Source organism: Urocitellus parryii, chromosome 9, assembly GCF_045843805.1.
Source record: "Urocitellus parryii isolate mUroPar1 chromosome 9, mUroPar1.hap1, whole genome shotgun sequence".
NCBI classification, from domain to species: domain Eukaryota; kingdom Metazoa; phylum Chordata; class Mammalia; order Rodentia; family Sciuridae; genus Urocitellus; species Urocitellus parryii.
The window spans coordinates 90,037,042-90,058,805 of NC_135539.1; the positions used below are offsets into that span (position 1 = coordinate 90,037,042).

At 35.1% G+C, this 21,764-nt stretch overlaps 1 protein-coding gene across 1 annotated transcript in view; it reads left to right on the top strand.

Annotated features, from left to right (window-relative positions):
• The window catches only part of Sdccag8 (SHH signaling and ciliogenesis regulator SDCCAG8), a 228,519-nt gene that overhangs the window by 154,014 nt on the left and 52,741 nt on the right, over positions 1–21,764 (top strand). Inside the window, exon 17 of the mRNA XM_026390721.2 lies at positions 683–814. Within this exon, the coding sequence (XP_026246506.2) occupies positions 683–814 (132 nt within the window). The remainder of the gene's footprint in view (positions 1–682; positions 815–21,764) is intronic.

Consider the following 21,764-nt stretch of genomic DNA (forward strand, 5'->3'; position numbering starts at 1 on the left):
TGAATCTCATCCACAAAATACCTTCACAAAAAATATCCAGAATACTGTTTGACCATATATCTCAATACTATGGTACAGTCTAGTTCATACATAAAATTAGCCATTGCAGAACTAGTTGATTTTTAACTGTATACCATTAAATTGGCTATGTTAACTAAAATAAACTTTTATAGAAATGAGGTATGGGATTACTTCTGGAACAGTTTGACAGCGGGGCTACAGGAAGCACTCAAGAAATATTTGTTTGATGAATTCTAGTCTTTTTTAAAAATATATTTTTATTTGTAGATGGACACAATACTTTTATTTTATTTATTTTTATGTGGTTGCTGAGGATAGAACCAGTGCCTCACAGGCAAGTGGTCTACCTCTGAGTTACAACCCTAACCCCAAATTCTAGTCTTTTTATAAAGAGAGTTGATTATTATCACTTTTTCTTATTTCTTAGAGAAGCCATTTTATTGGAGTAAGTTATATTATTTCTGTAGAGACTTGAATCTTTACAACGCATATATCCCCCACTAGCATTTTGAAATTTCTGAAGTATTTTATTTTACATCAAATAATTTTAATTACAAAGTTATGCTAAAGTATGAATTTTAAGATAATGTTAAGATTATACAATAAAAATATGCTTTATTTTTTAAGAACATTTATTATTTCTGTGATTTTACCTCTTTAGATCTGAAATAGCTCAACTCAGTCAAGAAAAAAAATATACATACGACAAACTAGAAAAGTTACAGAGAAGAAATAATGAATTGGAGGAACAGTGTGTCCAGCATGGGATAGTACATGAGACAATGAAGCAGAGGTAATAAAAGTTTAATAGTATCTGATGTGCCATATTTTGGATGTGTTTGATTCACACAGAGGAGAATTTTGAAATATGACTCAAAATCTAATACTTCTGTGTATTTATGCTCCCTCGATTTAAGTTGCTCTTATAGAGAAGAAGAAACATTTCCTTCTGACTATTCTCTATATACCTAGAATTAGATTTAATATAGAATAGTGGAGAAAATAGCCTTTAAAGCCTGAGTTGATAATATTGTATTATGGAGAAAATTCAAAACACTTCTTCTAAAAATTAAGTTTTATATGCTTTTTATAAGATAAAGCATGTAGTAGTCCTAAAGACATTAAATATTTTATGAGAGGTTGTGTTCATAGTACTGTAGAATCAGGATTTGACTCTAAACCTTTTGCTTCTTTCTAGTGGTGTTACTTTAGGCAAGTCACTCAATCTATCAGAGGGTCTGTGTTTTCAACTCTGTATTGATGCTAAGAATGCCCACTTTGGTAAAAAATTTGAGTAAAGCATCTGACTCATAATAGCCACCAGTAAATGTCATCAGCAATTATTTTCTCTTTTTCTGGGTGAAAAACAAAAAACAGCTCAAACAGATTAATGGATATACTTAAAGTCACAGACTTCAAACTTGGATCTTGATCTTTTGACCCCAAACTTCTTTTTTTTTTTTTTGGACAGTATTGGAGTTTTATGTTTGCTTTCTTTTGTTTTTGATAGCAAACACACATCTTTATTGTATTTTATGATACCATTTCTAATTTCTGTGTGATACATGATTTCTCAAGAATAAAAATCTGAATATTGCACAGCCAATAATAAGTTGGTTTCTGCAGATTTGGACTTTTATACAACAATCAAATAACAACACTAGTCAGCCTTCCAATAAAGATCATTTTCTTGGTATCCAGCTCTCCATCCCTACCCCATCCCCCCAGCCATACCATGCCTTCTGTCTTTCAAAAATAGTTGATATAATTTAGAGAAAATTATCCTACCCCCTCCATAAACCCCTTTTATTTTTTAATTTAAAGTAAACATAGCATGGAGGGGTAGGATAATTTTATAGCTTTAATTGCTATATTGAATATATGAAAAGCAGTCAGAAAATATTACCACTTTTAATCACTGAAATATTAAAGTACAGGTATATCTGCAAATAATCATTCATTCTTTCACTTGTTAAAATAGTCACTTAAGCCTAGCTAGCCCTGTTCTAGGCCAGGGTCAGCAAACTTCCTATAAAGGTAGAAAGAGTAATTATTTTAGGCTTTGCAGGTCACACAAGGTTTCTGTAATATTGTTTTTTGTTTTGTTTTGTTTTTTAGACCCTTTAAAAGGTAAAGATCATTCTTAGCTAGAGAACAAGTCAGAACAAGCCAGACATTTGGGCCCATGGGCCTTAGTTTTGCTCCTTTATGAGGCAACTAAAGCATATTTCTAATATTTCTTTTAAAATTGCTATATTTCTTTACAGTTCACAAAATGTACTCATGCATATTATCTTACGTATCTTGAGGTAAACCTGTTATTATCATCTCAATTTCCAGATGGAGAACTAAGGTTCAGAAAGATAAATTTGCCAAGTAAAGGTCAGAGAGCAAATTAATGACTCATTCCTTCAACAAATATTTATTGATTGCTACTATGTGTTATGTTCTCTACCACGTGCTGATACTAAAATAGCAAAGTAGATATGAATTCCATTCTGGTGGAGCTTACATCTTTACAGGGAAGGTGAATATTGACAGAAGAATTTCATGAATATCAAATTAATTATAACAATGATTTCATAAAAAAGCAATATGCTGTGTGATACAAGAACACTTAATAAATGGTCATATTCTGATTAGGAAAAATTTCAGCGAGAAAATAACACTTAAATGTGTAAAGGATGGGGTAGGGATTATTAGTCTTCTAAAAGAGGAATTGACAAACTTTGCCCCAGCCCATAACCTATTTTTATGGCCCAGAAACATACTCTTATTCATTGACCTGTTGCCTGTGGCTGCTTTTGTGCCACAATGCCAGGATGTCAGGGTTATAGTAGTTCAGTCAGTGAGTCTTCTTGGCCCACAAAACCTAATATATTTAATTATCTGGTCCTCTCCTAAGAGAATTTGCCAATTAAAGACAACTATAAAACTGAAGATTCTGACATAGGAAAGCATGGTACTTTTGGGAATCAGAAAGAACTGTGTATTTATCATAAAGAGTGACATGTGATGAGGTTGGAGAGATAGGCAAAGGCCAGACCTATAGGCATGGCCTTTAAATTTTTTTGTAGACTTTTTATTTTATCCTGTTACTAATGGGAAGAAATTTTTAAAAAAATGTTTTTTAAAAATAGAGGTGAATGATGGGATCAAATTTGCATTTTAATAATAACCCAGAACAGATAATGGATTAGAGTAGAACCATAGTGATTATCTAAGATCAATTAGGGACCTATTAGAGTTGTCAAGTGATGATGGTGGTGGTGGTGGCTTGGGCTTGATAATGGGATGAAGAGAAGCAAACAGATTGGGAAATTACATAGGAGATAGAATCCACAGGACTTAATTAATTGGCTCTTGGTTGTGGATAGAGAAGGAGAGCATGTCAAGAACCTAGCATGAGCAAGGAGTGTCTAGTGATGTTACTTATTGAGAACTAAAGAACACTTCAAAGAAGTAGGTTTGTGGTTGAGATTGCCTAGGGCAGGGCTGGAGATGTGGCTCAAGCGATAGCGCGCTTGCCTGGCATGCGTGCGGCCAGGGTTCGGTCCTCAGCACCACATACAAACAAAGATGTTGTGTCTGCCGAATACTAAAAATAAATATTTAAAAATTAAAAAACAATTTAAAAATAATAAAAAAAAAGAGATTGCCTGGGTTTGGAATAAGACCAAGTGTTAAGTTTTCACCATGTTGAATTTAATGTTCAAATGCATTGTTCAAATGGATACCTTGAATAAGCAGGTGGACTTAAAGGAGAAAACTAAGGATGTAGGTCTGGGCTGGTGATAGAAATCTCCTTTGGTCTCTGAAGGATATTTCAAACTTTGGGAATAAATAAGGTCACCAGAAATAAGCATAATAGGAAGAAAGAAGGATTTATGGATCCCAAGAAACACCAACACTTTTAAAGGTAAGGTAAACATTGAAAGAAGAGATTGAGACAAAGCAACCTGAAGAAAATTAAAAACTTGTTGTCACACATATGAAAGGATGGAAATGCCTAGGGAAAAGGAAGTGATCAATCAGATGCTCCTGAGTTAAGTTAAATAAGACTGAAAAGTATCTACTGGCCTTTAATTTACAAGCACATCACTGGTTACATTAACAAAAACAATTTTAGTTGAAGAGTAGGTGGATTCAAAACCAGATTACAGGAGTTGAAAAATTAGAGTGAGTTGAATATCTGAAATAGCAAATTTAAACCACTTTTTTTATGAGGTTTGGCTGCAAAAGAAGACAGAAAGCAAGAGAAACAGAGGGACCAACTGTTGGTGGAGGCATATTTTGGAAGGACCATTTTAAGGCAGGGAATTTTTTTGATTTTAAGTTGGAATAAATGTAAACGCATTAAATTCTGACTGTAAAGATCACTGAAGATGTAAAGATCAAGATTAATAATAAGGAACCTCTTGTGTCCACATAGGCAACCTAGGGAAGTCATGATAAAGATGGCTCCCTCTCCCATTTCTATTTTAAAATAATTATTGATTCACATATTTCTCCCTGGAAAATAGAACCCTGTGAGAGCCCCTCAGTCTATCAGAGTAAACAAGGCCTCCAAGTTCAACATTCCATTGAACACTAGTGTGATCTCATCTGCTCTGTACTGTGTTACCAACCCCCAGCAATCCTATTTGTTGTGTCAGTTATATAGTTCTGCATAGTTCTTTTCCTTTTATGTAGTAATGTATTCTTTAAATGATATGTGTATATAAATCATTGTCTAGAGTCTAAAAGCTTCTGATTGCAATGTAACAAACTCATAATGAATTTAAATTTGAATATTCTCCTATAAACAAGCCTCAGGATGATCTTTACCAAATCCACACATTTTATTTTTTAAAGAATAATTTATCTTTTTAAATTTTTTTTAATTACCAGTGGACATTTTATTTATTTATATGTGGTGCTGAGAATCAAACCAAGTGCCTCACACATGCTAGGCAAATGCTCTACCACTGTACTACAATCCCAGCCCCAATAATTTATTCTGCAAGAGCCAGTATTAAAATACAAAATACATATTGACTTTTTTATAATTTGACATTTTAATTTTGAAATTAAGACTTTAAGACTAAGATTAATATTTTTAGTTTCAAAAATAATGCTTGAAAATAGAAGGCTGACACCTTAACCTATATTTTATAATTTAATAACAAAAAGAGAAAGCCACAATTAAACATTCAAAAAACAAAAAAATTATAAAAGCATAACAGAGCTATTTTTGTTTTAATTCTATAATGTGGGTTTAATTTAAAATCTACTTTTGAATGATAAAATATTTATGCTATTGGTTAGTTATACGTTTTTCATAACACTATCAACACAGAAAGGACTTAATTTATGAAATGAAATTGTGGCATTATTTACTAAATAGGAAAGTTACTTTCAAAATAAATATCAAATTACAATCTTTATATTTATCCTTATTTTAAGTAAAATTATTTTACTAAATTTTCCTCTTTATCATATATAATAATGAAGTGATTTAATAAATTTCTAAGGGAGTTCATAGAATTGTTTCTATGAAAGGGGTTCCAGAATTAATAAGAATTTGGAGATGCTGGTAGAGAAAGGCAATGATACAAGATTACTGAAAACAGAGATGGGTTGGGACACCAAGCATTGAGCTAGGGATTAATCTTGGAATAGGAGAGGAACATCTCTTACACTGCAGCAGGCAAAAAAGAGAATATGAGCTTATACTATTAGTAGAGACCAGAGGTAGCATACTAGGCATCTGTTTGGTACCTGTTTGGCCAGGGGATTCAAAGATGAAAAGACTCTACTCTGCCTCACTACCATGGTTACAGATGTCCTCTCTATCTGGGCTGGTGTGTTAACTTTCTAACAGAAGTATGTGTTTCACTATAACACATACTTCTGTTAATTGGTTCACAAAGAGAAAAGGTTTATTTTGGCTCATAGTTTTAAGAGGCTTCTGTCCATGATAGATTGACCCTGTTGTTTTGGACCTGTGGTGGCTCATTAGGGAGAAAATGCATGGCAGAGCAAAACTGTTCATCTCATGGCTAGAAAATGAAAAAGAGAGAGGAAGAGAAAGAGACTGGGGATATGCTTTCCCCTTCATGGACACAGCCCAGTGACCTAAAAACCTCTCACCAGGCCCCACCTTTTAAAGTTCCACCACCTCCTAGTGGTGCCAAGCTGAGGACCAAGTCTTTAACACATGTACCCCTGGGGGGCAGCTGGTCAAGGCATCATGAGTTTGTAGTGCAGAGTAGCTGTAACACTACCTTCCGTCTCCTGGGAAGTCACTCTGGGCTGTTCCTATGCCTCCAGAAACCCCAGAGGCAAAGAGAAAGAATGTCCTTGAGGACTAGCCTCACTTAGCAGCTTGGGCAGGAGTTGATTGTCCTGGGTTTTTTTTTTTTTTCTCTGATTTATATAAACCAAAATCATTTATATAAACCAAAATGCTGATATTAGATTTGGATATGGTTTCAAAACTTCCCCCATCCTTGAGGAATTTTCTTGAGTTGGATATTTCTCATTTAGAAGAGCTATCAAGCTCCCTGAGTAGTGACAGTTGGATGACATATCCAAAATTATAGGTCTTCTCATCAATTCTTATGGACAATTTAAAAGCCTATTAATTGATTATTAAATGATGAAATTTAGTTTTTAGGAATCAAAACAACTTACTAAGAATGATAATATATTATTCTGCTGGCTGCTTCTTTGCCTTGTAGAGCCCCCTGGGATGTAGTATAAACTCTCATAATGTGACTTCCAGTGATCTGGGGGGGAGGACATTTACTTGTTACTGTGTTGTCAGTGTTGTACTGAGGTCAAATTTTGGTTTTCAAAAGCTATTATTCTTCCTTTTAATTATAAATTGCTGTTGATTTAGCTTCATCATCATAATAATTGAGTTTGTTTGGGGTTGTTTTGTTAACCCCCTCCAGTGCAGCATTGTAATGGTTTCCCACAAACTCCATTTCAAGTACTCTATGAATTGTGATTCAGAAGTAAATAATCTGTATCTCTTTTGCTAAAGCAGATGGATATATAATTCTCACCTCCTATCTTCCACATCACCACTGATTTTCTGTAGAAAAGGACTCCTTTGGTGATGTGCTGTTTGCAAATCTGTGTGTTTCGTTGTTGTTTAATAAATGATGACATACTATTAAAAGTAAATCAACAAAATTTGGGGGTTATTTTAGATTTATGTACCATTATTTACAATATAAAATCATGTTATTTTTATCAACAAAATGGCAAGTGATTCATAGATAGCTAGAAAAGGAGCTTCTTACAATTTGTTTATTTTGGACATATTCTTTATCATTAAAGTTTGTTTCACTGACCTTGGAAATGTGTGGATTATGTAGGCTGCATTACCTGTGGGATCTAACACCAAACCACCCGAGAATATTATGTAGAAGAAAGGAAGAAGATATGATAACCATGAACAGTTTAGCAAACTTTTACCTATTCACCCAAATTATACCAATGTAATAAACCAGTTGGGGTTAATAAGCAATCCCTTTAAAGTTCATTGTTTTATGCATTACTGATAAATCCCTAAGAGTACTTAAAGCCACATTTTATTTTATTGGGAAGACCTGAAGTCAGATTGCTGCCCTCCAAATAACACAGAAGGTTTCTACCCTTTGGGAGCTAGAATTTTGTTCTGGGAGTAGAGAATAAGTTATTCAAAACAGCCTGTGCAGTTACTGTAGATGGAACAGGCAGATGCTATAATAACTGATCACCTGAGAAAATATTAAGTGAAAAACTGACCCAATAAGAGAAACTTAGGAAAATGTCAAAGCCATATTTTTGTAATTTATACTTTTGCCCATGATAGGCCAGTCCTGGGGGGGGGGGAATAAAAAAAGACTGCCTTTTACTTTTTATCAAATATTTACTGAGCTCTTATTTGTGTTATTTGCTCTCTGCCACTATAATGAAATACCTGAAATAATTATCTTATAAAGAGAAAAGGTTTATTTTGGCTCACATTTTGGGAGGTTCCAGTCCATAATTAATCGGACCCATTGCTCAGGATTTCACAGTGCCCTTCACAGGTAAACCCCCAATAACCTCCCAATAGGCTGTACTTTCTAAAGGTTCCACCACCTCCCAGCAGTGTTATCCTGGGGTCCGAGCCTTTAACACATGGGCCTTTGGGGGACTTTCAAGATCCAGACTATGGCATTATTATATGCCACTGGTGTGCCTGTGATATATCCATGATCAAGCAAACATCCCTTTCCTATAGAACTTACGTTCTTCAAGCTATCTTCAGGTTTGAGTCCTCTACTTTTTTTTTAATATCTTTATTTTTGCTTATTTATTTATTTTTTTAATGTGGAGCTGAGGATCAAACCCAAGGCCTCACTCATATGGGGTAAACACTCTACCACTGAGCTACAACTCCAGCCCCTTGAGTCCTCTACTTTTAAGACCTCAGATGCAAAGTAGAGAGACAGTATGTGTCATAATTAAGAGCATGCACCCTAGAACTAGAGTCTCCGGATTTTCCTCTGTTTACTACTTTCTAGCCATGTGATCATGAGCAAATTTCTTCATCTTAAACTTAATTTCCTCACTTTTTATTCCTGTGAAATGTTACCTTGTAGGGTTGTGATAATTACCTAAAATAACCCATAAAAGTCTTTAGAACAGTGATTGGCACAGAGGTAGTGCTCATCCAGTGTTTTGTACTATTCATTCACTATCCTTCATTCAACAGAGTGATCAGGCCTTTAATACACATTGGGCTCTGTTTTCCATTCTAGGGTGTAGCAGGAACTTCAGAGGCTTGCATTCTAGAGAGTTGTTCATTTACAATATGGGTTAAATTGACTCTTATGAATTTGTGAACCACAATGCCATGTTTACACAACATTATTTCTAAGGGAAAATGCCTTATGGATTTTTAACAACTGATTTATGGAACAACATTTTGGACCATAACTTGATATATGCCTGTGATGTTCTAAGAGAGATTGTATGTGTGCATCTATGTGTATTCTATTTGTATTCAGTGTTTGTAAGTTCTCTGTGTAAGCCCCAAATAAGATTTAAAGGGGGATGCATATACCTAGTTGTTTTTAAAAATCATATTTTAGCATAGTTAGGAATTAAGAGCACTTTTTAAAAGATGTTTATTTTATTTTTTTAGAGCAGTTTTAGGTTCACAGCAAAATTGTTGGAAAAATACAAAGATTCCCCATATGCCTCCAGTCCTCACACATGCATAACCTCTCCCATGGTCAATGTCCCCCAATTATACAGTTATTGCAATTGATAAAACTACATTGGCACATCATAATCACCCTAAATCCATGATTTACTCTCGTCCTCGTCCCACACAGGTGGTAGAACTGGGGTTCCCCTTGGTGGAATGGGCTGGTTGAGAAATAAAAGCTGGGAAAAAATAGAACGACCAAAAAAAAAAAAAAAAAAACAGGCACAGAAAAGAATTTTAAAAAGCAGGGGTGGGACTGGCAAGCCAATCATACTGATCAAGCTTCTATACTCTGGCAAAATGGAGTCTGCACCTGCTTTATTTATACTGGGAGACATCATAGGCCTTCCATAAAATGTTCTTCTCCAAAAAATATTAAAGGCAGGCATCCCAGTTCCCAACAGGTTATGTCCATCTCTGGAGTGGTCATGAGAGATCTTCCTAGCAGAGTGAAGATAAAGGTCATGTGCCTTGGACAAACTATTGCATGGGAGAGCCAGGGTTAGTTCCCAAGGTTAAACTTAAATTCTCCCTGGCTACTTGCCAAGAGAAGATCCTCATGTGTTTTTCACAGTGGTTCCCTGCAATTTACATTAGGTTTCACCTTGGTTTTGTATATTCTCTGGGTTTAGATGAATATACAATGACATAATCTACCATTGTGGTATCATCCAAAGTATTTTCACTGTCCTGTAAATTTTCTGTGCACAGCCTATTTATCCCTCATCCATACCATCTCCTGTCAAACACTTTTCTACTGCCTCCATAGTTTTGCCTTTTTCAGAATGTCTTATGGTTGAAATTATACTGTCTGTAGCCTTTTTAGATTGGTTTCTTTCTCTTAGTAATATGCATTTTAGTTTCCTTTTCATGGCTTGATAGCTTGTTTCTTTTTAATTCACTTGGTCCTATGGCAATCTCAGTTTTCTGTGTAAGCACAAAATGATGGATGCAGACCTCAACAGATTCAGTGAATCTGTTTATTCATTTGCAGACTTGGGCACCTAGGGGCGCATTTTCTGGATGCAAAAATGGCCTGCAGTTACACAGGGGATTTTAGTTTTATAGGGTACAATGAGGGTGGTTTAATCATAGGAAACTCTGGACATGCTGATGGGACAGTCAAAGGGCTGGTTGTGCAGGTTAAAACTTTAATCCAGGGAGGCAGTTGTAAAAAGGTTGAAACTCATTGTTACCTGGAGAGATAGGAACCCAGATCCTGAGGGATGAATACTCAAATCTCATGTATTGCTTTTCTTTCTCTGGGACATTGTTTCCCAAAATTTTGATACTTACTGTGCCTCTTTTAGGACTAATTTGCAATGGAGGAAGGTCAAAGTCCAGAGCCCAGCATTCACTAAAGGCCCCTTCCTTCAGAGCCCATTGTTACCAAGGATATACTACTGGGAGAGGTTTAATGTTTGGCTAATTTCCCTCCCTCCTCTGATCCACACTGTCCCTCTGTTTTTCCTAGTAGCTGTCTTGTGGAAATATTATTTTCCATAACCCTTCATTCTAGCTCATGAAAAAATTATAATGTTGGAGATTCTCAAACTTTTTCTCATTATTAAGAGTGGGAGTGAGTAGTGTGTGTGTATGCGCGTGCGTGCCTTTCCACATTCCTAAGAGGAGAAATCCTCATTTGTTAGATGTGGAGGATTCTTTCTCTTGAATTGTAAAAATATTTATTTTGAATACTGGGGGAAGGATACCTTTGAAGGGATTTCCCTAACAGCTTTATGCTTATCATGACCCATCCTTAACTTTTTAATTTGTTTAAGATACCTAACTTAATGACCTTTTCACCAGTCATTTTGCTTACATTAGCAGACTACTTCCATCCCTATCACTTATTTCTCTAGTTTGTATCTTCCTCTTTTAAGATTTAAGTGGTTGATTTCAAGGAAGATTTCCCCAATTTCTTCATTCCTATTGTCTTAGAACTTAAGCAAGTACTAAGTGCCAAAGTTTATTTTGGAGGGAGTGAATCAAAGGTGGGACCTGGAAAAATGGAAAATAATGCAAGATAATGTGTTACCACATAGTGATTACTTATCATAGGCCACAGAACTAAGGCCTTACAGTTTCTGGAAAGGCTGTATCAGAAACTGTGCTCCAAAGTAGAGGGGAAAAAAGAAGATTTTTATTTGCTTAGTTTTTTTCCATCTAATGGGTCCCAAGTTTCCCCATGAGAGATAATTCCCAGCACTGTGACAGCCAAATCCTGGAATGTAGGATTTGATATACCACTGGACTCCAAGTGACAGGAGGAGCCCAAGACTTGAACTGTGCATACTTATCCCCAGGTAGCAGAAGCAAGAAAGCCACCATGGAATCAGTGAGCTTAACATCAGCAGTGAAGAATTGAAGGCCCAGGAGAGGTCAGCACTAAGCAAATCTGATACACCTGTCTTGACTTCTCAGCACAAGCAAGCCTACATACTACATAGTCCATGCCTAGACTTGTACTTGGTACAAACTACTTGACAAATTCCAGTCAGATTATTCTCTACAAGATTTCTGAGCAATCAGTATTTCTATTTTTTATTATGAGTTTACTTCTACCATTTATATTACAAGCTTATTGCAAGTATGTCTTCTGTGGAACAGTAGCAAGTTATAAAAATGAAAAAACCTTGGATAGGGAGCAAAAACTCTGAGTTTGTGGACCTGTTAACCACATTGATTTTGAACAAGTCAGATTCACATTCAGTCTCAACTTCTGTATCAATAAAATAGGGATTAAAAACTGTGCAGAATAGTTATAAGGTCAAATCAGATGATGTGTGTGAAAAGTATTGAAAAACCATGTGTTAAAAATTATTATATTTATATAACAATAGTATTATATAAATTTATATAATAATATTATTATTATGTTCAATTGAGAGCACCATAGAATCACATTATCTCTTGGGTAGATGCAATCTTGTGATCTTTAGTAAAACTTTTATTAGAAAAGAATATGGAGCAGAGAAAACACTTGAATTTTAATCATTGTAGTAATTATTTTGGGACGGTATTATTGTCTTTTGTTTTCAGAGGGGGAAACTGAGGCTCCAGGAGGTTTCATAACTTACCCAGAGTCACATAGCTAATATTGGTCTAGAAATGGAGGTTCAAATGAAGTCAGAACTCACACTTTTAAACCTAGTACTGCAATACCTGTTCTAGTTTCCCCAGCAAGCCAGCATCTGATCTGGACTTAGACTGCAAGTCCCCATAGTCTCAGTCCACAAAGCTTTCTGGCAGATTTTCCCATTCCAACTTGCTAGTGACAGTGTTACCTCTAAGAGTCAGAGTCTCTGTGAGGGGCTTTTCAGGCTAATGTGTCTTAGAGATCTCCCCAGGTTCCAGTAAAACTAAATGAGTTTTTAAAAAGACTTTTAATTACTAATTAGCATATGGTGCCTAGTGGTTGATAATAGCAATTTCTGGAGACTTTCTGCCTGGGTTTTAAACCAGCCCTGCCACTGAACCTACTGTTGACCTTGGGCAAGTTACTTCACCTCACAATGAGTCACCTCACCAGGTGTGTGAAAAGTGTAGAAAAATCATAAGTGTCTATGAAACATGGTTTTTCGTTACCTGGTCTGTAAAAGGGGGAAAGAGCAGTCCCCACCTTGTAGGGTTGTTATAAGGCTGAAGTGAACTCAGAGTCCATCTGGCACATAGAGTGTGATTTTGTTAAATAAAATAATAAATTCCTAGGTATGTATATTTTAGTTGTAGATGGACACAATACCTTTATTTAATTTACTTATTTTTATGTGGTGCTGAGGATTGAATCCAGTGCCTCACATATGTGAGGCAGGCACTTTTCCACTGAGCCACAACCCCAACCCCAAATCCTTAGGTTCTATTTTACAATTCCAACTTTGTAGTATATCATTATTAAATTTAAGAAAAGATAAAGGAAAATACAACATGTCTTCCTTTAAAACCAAGCTTCACTGGTAGAATTGAAAACCCTCACTTTTGGGGGGAAATACTCAATTTTAAGCCATTTTGTTGTGGCATTTTGTTCCAAGGACAGTTCTTTTCACCTGACCTAGAAAGGGCAGTACTGTGCGCCTATCAGAGAGCCTGTGGGTTAGTTCAAGGAAGAATTGTTGGGATCCCATGGGTGGCTAGAAGACCATTGTCTTGGACTTTACCTTGTGAGTGCTGCCCTTTAGACAGCAGTGCCCACCGTGCTCTTTTAGCTCTTTGATTTGCACAAAAGATTGAAATCTAGACTCTCCTTAACAAAATGAATTAAATGCTTTGTGGAATATCAAGTTTTGTTTTTTTTTACATTTCTTTGATAATTTTGAACAAAATAACTTTGGAGAGGATTACACAAGAACAATACCTTTAGTGCTTATTAAAAAATGTTTTCCTTTAATGGACAAAATGTATTAATGAAGATAGGTAGGGTGTGACTGGAGGAGGTGGGTCCCTGGTGGCATGCCCTTCTCTCTCATTCCTGATCATCATGTTAGCTGCTTCTCTCTGCCACACTCTTCCACCTTGATTTCAGTCTCACCTCAAGCCCCAAGGAATGGAGCCTGCTGTCTATGGACTGTTACCTCTGACACCGTGAGCCCCCAAATAAACTTTTCCTTCTCCAAAGAAAAGAAAATGTTTTCCTTTGTTTAGTTGAATAAATATATTTGGGGGAAAGCACTTTTATGCATTATTTTGGCCAAGTATAACATGTGGTCTGCAGGTGATGGAAGTATAACAAATTAAAGAGAATGTTTGGTTGTGTGATAATATCTAAATGATATACAGTGATATTTTCTAGTTTCTTGTTTTCTCTAATTAATTGGCTTTAAATAGCTATTATCTATAAAATAATTCTTTTTATATATGAACATGTGAGAGCCATTTTCTCCTTATCACCCACAGAAAATATACAGCATTTAAAAAGCAGGTATTTTAAAGACATTCTCTATAAATATCCTAAGCATCATTAAAGTAGCTTTGACTCACTGTTTTCCACTAAATGTAAATTTTAATGTTTATATGCTAGGCAAATGTGTCATTAAAAGAAAGTAGGCATCCATCTAGCTGATGTGTTGCTGACTTGCTGCTAAGTGAAGCTCTCATCCAGTCTGCTGTAAATGGGGGAATGGGGGTGGATAAGTATTAAGATGCCAAACATGCTGCTCATGCTGAATTATTTCCTGACCAACCAGAGCTACTTATCTGCTATTTCTTCCCCTTCCTTTCTTTGTCTGATAGTTCCCTCATAGGATTTTTCTTCCTTCTTTTCATGGTTCAGTTTCTTTGGCTCTTGATTTCTAGAATGCCACTTCATTTTTAGAATGAAATCTGTGGTCAGATTTTGTACACTCATGCAGTGAAATGGTGTGCATTGGATGTAGCATTTTATTAAAAATTCATAGTTAGGATTTTATCCAAAATCTGATTCTTAGTAATTATGAAACATGGAATTCTAATCAATTAATTAGCAGAAAATTCTGGGTTCTTTTGAAAGTATATAGGTATAGATATGTCAAATAGACTTTGGACTATCTTAACATTGATATTGTTTTATAGAAGCCAGATCAGCAGTTAGGAAGGAATCAATCACAATTGTCATTGATAATAACTTATGGCCCTCTCTAGACTTCATAAATTTGATATAGAAGAAATTACTAAAATTCAGTTTATTCTTTAAAAATTCAGTCAAGAAAGTTTAACAATCAGAGAATAAATCTTATTCAGTGGCCCAAATCTTAAGGTATACTCTACATAACATCTATATGCATGTTTAGATTAATACTGCAAGTTTTCCATGATAAAAATAGTTTCTTGCAAGACAGAAATCATTTTTTTAAAGAGAGAGTGAGAGAAGAGAGAGAGAGAGAGAGAGAGAGAGAGAGAATTTTTAATATTTATTTATTTATTTATTTATTTTAGTTCTCGGCGGACACAACATCTTTGTTGGTATGTGGTGCTGAGGATCGAACCCGGGCCGCACGCATGCCAGGCGAGCACGCTACCGCTTGAGCCACATCCCCAGCCCGACAGAAATCATTAAAACCTTCTTTTTTCAATTCTTAAAATATCCCAGATTTATAGCAATTGAATCCTTTATGGTTAATAGCTGAGGTATAAATGTGGCTGTATAGTAAATGGTTCATCACATTATACTCAGAGGTGATTTTTACACCCTTATCAACAGTGTTTCTTGATAGTGAAGGTTTGTGAGTAAGATCTTAGAAGGCTGGCAATCTGGGGCAGATGTGCATCTATACCTCTGGCTGTAATTTAACTATAAAAATGTTGCAACCATCTGGGTAGCGAAACAACTAAGGCCTGCCTGTGCATGTGATTATAAGTATGGAAGGGATCTGTTTGACTTCATAGACACTGGATTTATACAAAGGAGATATGTCAAGCAGTAACTCTGTAGCATGTGGCTGGGATGTGTCTGCAGCCAACTTCCGGGAGTGGCCTTCCTTTAGATATCAAGTGTAGCATTCAAGTGTGTCACAGTGCCACTAGATTTTGTTTGTTCTATCTTCAGGGTAAAGCCCAGATTTCTATAGACAATCTAATTTGTAGAAAGAAAGAATATTTCTTAAAAAGTAGAGCTACAAAATTCCTTTCTAACAATGTGTGGAACTTGCCCCTTTTTTTTTTCTTCTCAGAGAAAAACTAGAGTCTCACAGTCAAATAATCTTTTAATATGGAAAGCTAAAGCTGATTTCCTCTATTTGAAAAAAATCTTGCTAACCTTTTCAGACCATTCTGGGATCAATTCTTGAGACTACAGCATCTTCCTGACTTATATAAATGTTTGGCTGTTACCTCCAGTTAGAGCTATTAGAGATTTTGCTGATTTGCTTGGCTTTTCTCCAGCAAAATAGCCCATTAGAATTCAAATCCTTTGCCAATAATTGAGACAATCAATTTACATTCAACAAGGCACGATCATAATTTTATGTACAATTTAAATTCTATAGAAAATAATCTGTGTTAGTAAAGAGGGACACTTATTTTGATGCAAAGGGATGTTTTTATAGTCAGCATTAAACAGATCTTTCATATTTTCAAAGTAATTTCCTCATTATCTTTGGTGTAGAGAATCTTCAGTATTGATTCTATTTTGATGTAGGATCAAGGGTGTATCCCTGCTGCTTATTTGATAAGTAATGTGGCTTTCTCTTAGAAGCATTTAAATTGAATGGGTCGAGGTAGAATAAGGTAGAACTTGTTTCCTACCTAACGTGGAATACTTCTTATAAGAAGGTCAGCAAAGTGGATGTATGTTGTCAAGTTTATTGTTTTTGTGCCAGTGTTGGTGAAACAGACATCATTCTTTCAACTTCACCTTTCTAGGTACTAGAAACCCTAACCCTAACCCTAACCCTAACCCTAACCGTAACCCTAACTATACTCTAGATACCTATTGTTCTGCCAGGGATTGCATACTGGATCCTAAGAAAACCATTCAGGGGGGTTTGGGAAGGACACATGGCATGGGGGTGAAAGTGCCATGATGTGTGCCTTTGTGATGAAAAGTTGCTGGGAAAGCTTCGCACCCCTAGTGAGAAGCCTTGGGAGGCTCTATGAATGTGCCTGAGTCCTCCCCATTTCTCCTTTGAAGACTCTTAATGAGACTAGCATTGTTGGTCAGGAAATCTAGAACACTGGGGAAATACTATTAGGAAGAATACAGTAAAAATAAGGACAAGAGAGAAAACAAATCCTGTCAGAGCCAAAGAATATATTTGGCTTCTGCTTGCTGTGTCTGTCTGTTTCCATAAATGGTCTAGAATAGAAACCGGATGTTTAAAATCGCTCTCCCTTTCACATGCTCTCCTCCCCTCCTGTCTTCCTTCCTCTTCAGTATTAGAAGACTTACTATTTTTATTATTTTATATTTATATTCCTAGTTTTCAATATTTGCCATTTGTGTGGATAACACATTAATTTTTAATGAAATATTTTCAGACTCTTGGAACTTTTGGAATAGCTGAATCATAAAAGAAATTTTGAAATTGATATAGACTCCAAAGCAGTGTATAAACTGAATTTTACACTTGTGTTACTTTTCCCACTCACAAATGGCAAATGATTATTTTAAAAGTTGATGTGTACTGAGATTTAGATTTCTTGTCTTTGTATATGAATCTAGTTTGTATAATTCTTGTGGCACCGAAGGTAATTCAGACACTACTTCAATTAATAATTAAAAGGAAAAAATATCAAAGCAATGTATTAGTCAGTGTGCTCTAATAATTTTCTTTTTATCTAATTTTCTTTTTATCTATTTTTGACAGACCACATTGCTGGTAAAGCAATTCAGATGTGACTTAAATCAAATCTTAGATTTAACTTTATTTTAGTTCTATTGCAGGACTAAAGATTTTAAAGAAGGAGGCACTTAGTTCTTTGGGTAGTTTATTTTCTCCAATAAATAACTGTTTTTGTTTTTTTTTTATAAAATTAAAATTGACTCTGGGAATTATTTAGACAATTTTGTGTTGCATGCTATTCCTAGAACTGTAGCTTTTTTTGTAATCTACTTTGGAACTATAATTTTTTAAATATTTTTTTTAAGTTTTCGGTGGACACAACATCTTTTATTTTATTTTTATGTGGTGCTGAGAATTGAACCCAGCGCCCCACATATGCCAGGCGAGCTTGTTACCACTTGAACCACATCCCCAGCCCTGGAACTATAATTAAGAAGAATGATTTTTACCAAAAGTTTTTTAATTATTATAAAAAGAATGAGCATTTAAGATTAATATGGATCTTTTCTCATTGCCAAATTATAAGGATATCAATATCAACTTTATGTTGATAACTTAAATCTTATTTAATCATTTATATAAATGTGGTTCATTTTGTATTTTCCTTTTTTAATTAAAGTTTCCAAGAGATTTAAATTTTTTCAAGTAAATGTACTTATTCTTGACATTAAGAGTGAATTTATATATTCTTTTCAAAATAGTTTTATCTATTATATCCCTAATAAATGTTTTAAGGCATCTCGCTTATCATATATGAACCAAATTTTACAGAATGGCATTTTTGAGAATCAGAAAAGACCAAAAAGATTATCTAATCCAGCTTTTCTAGTCATCTACACCTACTGTCTATCCTCATTCCCAAAACATGCAACTTATAGATGAGAAAACAGAGGGTCAAAGAGACAAGGTGACCTCCAAGACTATAATCCAAGTAAGGACTAAAATCTTTGTTTTCTGAATACTGGTCTAGTGTTCTCTACTGTACCCACTCAATATCTTATATGTTCCCAGGAGTAAGAAGGCGGGCTAATACTAATAATCAAAAAGAAAATAGTGAATGGCCACAAAGCAGCTTTAACAGAAGTTATCTTATGCAGTAAACTTGAGAACAGAAGTTGGATGTTTAATTAGAAGATCAGAAAGTTATGACTAATATAAGAATAATACATTTTCTTTGATTATGGATTACCTGATTTGGAGTGTCATGTTGTTTTCTTGTATAAAGCACATCCACATTACATCCTTTGTTATACCCAATTTTGGTTTTCTTAAACCAACCAAAGACATAAAAATACTTGGAAAAAAGTATCCACACAGAATTTGATATTTTAATGACCCTTTCCCATCATGTCTTTCACATTTATTTCATGCACACCTAATTAGACAGATTTATTTTGGTGGACAAAAATTCAGCTTTGTTGAATTTTTCTAAATCATTCTATTTTGTTTTTAGAAAATCAGCATACCTTCCCTCTCTTTTTAACACTCATACTTCTGAGTTCACTAAACATTTAATAATTACATTTATTATTTAAGCAGCATAAACAAGGCTTGGGAAAAAACAGCTGACTTTGGGAAGTATGATATAACTAATGGGGATTAATATAACTATTACTCATTTTCTAAAGTTTAAATTAGTCTTAACTAAATAATAATATAAGTAAAAATATGTGTAATCATTATAAATATTACAAATAAGAGAATATGCACAAAAGACTCCCCAAAGCCCTGTGGAGCTATTGTTGGGAAACATGTCACCAACCTATGTATATCCCCCCGACACATAGTACATGGGCCTGATTAGTTTGGGCCTGGCTGATCCTCAGTCACTCTTCCTATCCAAACCCTGGTTTTTACTTTCACTTTATTTCCTTCATACTCTAGGTTGTGATATGATTGCCCTTGATAAGCTATGGGCTGGAAAAGCTGCTTATGTTATAGCTGTTGCATGTACTCTCACTGCCAAACCATGAGAGCCTCTTGTCCACAGGCAAAGCTTGGAGTGTGATTCATCTAGGACACTGGAATAGATTTAGTCAGAAATAGATTCTGGAGGACTTTGTTGTCTCTATTACCACCCATCTGGCTATAATGAACAAGGAGGGTAAACACTTTTTCCCCCCAAAGTTCATGGACTTTCAAAAGGGGTTTCTTTGTTGTTGTTTTAGGTGTTGTTATTTGTTTTATATTCTTCTGTCTCAGGAATCTAGAATCATTTCTGAATACAAAGTGAGAGAATAGTACTGTTGTTCATTCATTTTTAACTTTCTTTATTTGCTGTTTATACATATACTATGTTTATTAAGTTTCAACTATGGTAACAGGAATGTGTAGTAGTTGTAAGGATCAGAAATATGCTCTTACCCTTGTCTCAGAATTCACTGTCCATGTCTCTTGTCTATGCTTCCCCCAGCCTAGAATGCCTTTCCTTTCACTACCTGGAGACCTCTTAATTCTCAAGACCCAGATCAGATGTTCTCTCTTCATCATAGCCTTAACTCCACTCTTTGCATTACTCAAAATTTGTTCAAACAAAAGTTTGTTCAAACATACAGGATATCATAATTATTCTTTGAAATAACTTGTTAGAATGTGAACTTCTTAAGAACAGAAATCATATCTCAGACATCTTTGTATCTCTTGCATATAGCACAGTGTGTGGCACTTAGGCAGTCTTTTTGTCTTCTTTTTTTAAGATCATTTTTCTAGACAACCCATATTGAAGAAAAGGTAAAATGAGACAAAAGCAGGACCTGGTGTGTATGTGTAACATTTATATATATTTGAAAAATCTTACTACATATATCTAATTACTATCTTTAAATAATGTAAAGTTTTATTGTATAATTATGTACACCCAGTAGGTTCGATAAATATTAATCACAACTATTAAATATGCATTGATCTCATTAAAACAAGAATGGCTCTCTCTGTCTATTTAGGTCATATAACAAATCATTGTGTTATTGCTAAGTCCTGATTTTTGAAGATTTGTAGGTCATGTTTAATGGAGCTACTTACTAAGGTTGCTAGCAATTACATAAATGTCTTTGACTTTACAAATTTTATGATAGTCATTTGGAATGAGTTATATATTTTCCAAACTTTTACTTTTCCCAGTGGCCTGATATATTAAAGCATGATTGTTAAATTGCAAATTGTGACAGTTTTTTTCAAATCAGCTAATTTAAATTTGGCTTTTTATATAATGCTAGTGATTTCTGTATCATAGATGGAGTTAATATAGAATTGAAGCTTGGAAACACTTCTTCTTTCACATGACCAAGCAGAACAGCTCTTGGAAGATAATCCTTGGAAAGAGATTATCATTTCCTATTCAAACCAAATATACATATATTCTATATCTCTTCTATTTTAAAATAATTATTTTTGTGACCTATGTGTGGAAGTACCCCAGTTTTTCCTCATGGCCCTTAACACATAGTGTTAGTTTTGCATTTCATAGTTTTCATTTGAATTGTGCCACTGTGTTGTTGGGCAGAGATGTCTCCTGCTAGGTCATGGAGTCCTGAATTCTTTTTAGCTTTTTTCTTACAACAGGGGTAAACCTAAGTGACTACAAGTGGGGCTTCCTAGGCAGTCCCCTTTGGTCCTTTTCCATGTACCCATCTTGGAAGTCTAGATCTGTCCACTGTAATTAATTCAGGGCTAAATGACTGTAAGGAAAGGCTTGCAAATGTGTTTGGACCAGATCTCCAGATATCTCACAAGAGAACTACTTTATCAGGATGAAGTTTTTGAGGTTAGATGGGGATGGGGTTAATAAACGTGAGCTCTCACTAGAAGCCAGCACACTGTAGGCAGATTGCCACTCCCTCTTGCTTCTATAAGTAAATGTCTCTATTATGCAACACCACAGAGCACTATAGTCATGGCTTCTTATGTCATTTCCTCAGCTGGTTGTGAGGTCTTTTGGGGTGGGAGGGAGTACTAGGGACTGAATCCAGGGGTATTCTACCACTAAGCTACATCCCCAGACCTTTTTATGTTATTTTTGAGACAGGGTCTCACTAAGTTGCTGAGGCTGGCCTTGAGCTTGTGATCCTCCCACCTCAGCCTCTCCCCAGCAGCTGAGGTTATAGACCTGTACCACTGCACTCAGCAGATTGTGAGGTCTTTAATATGAACCATGTATTATCACTCTCTGAAGTCCCAATATGTAAAATATATAAAACTATTTTGAATTAATGAATAATTCTCTATAAACTGAAATTGTTTTAATTAAAAAATTGTTA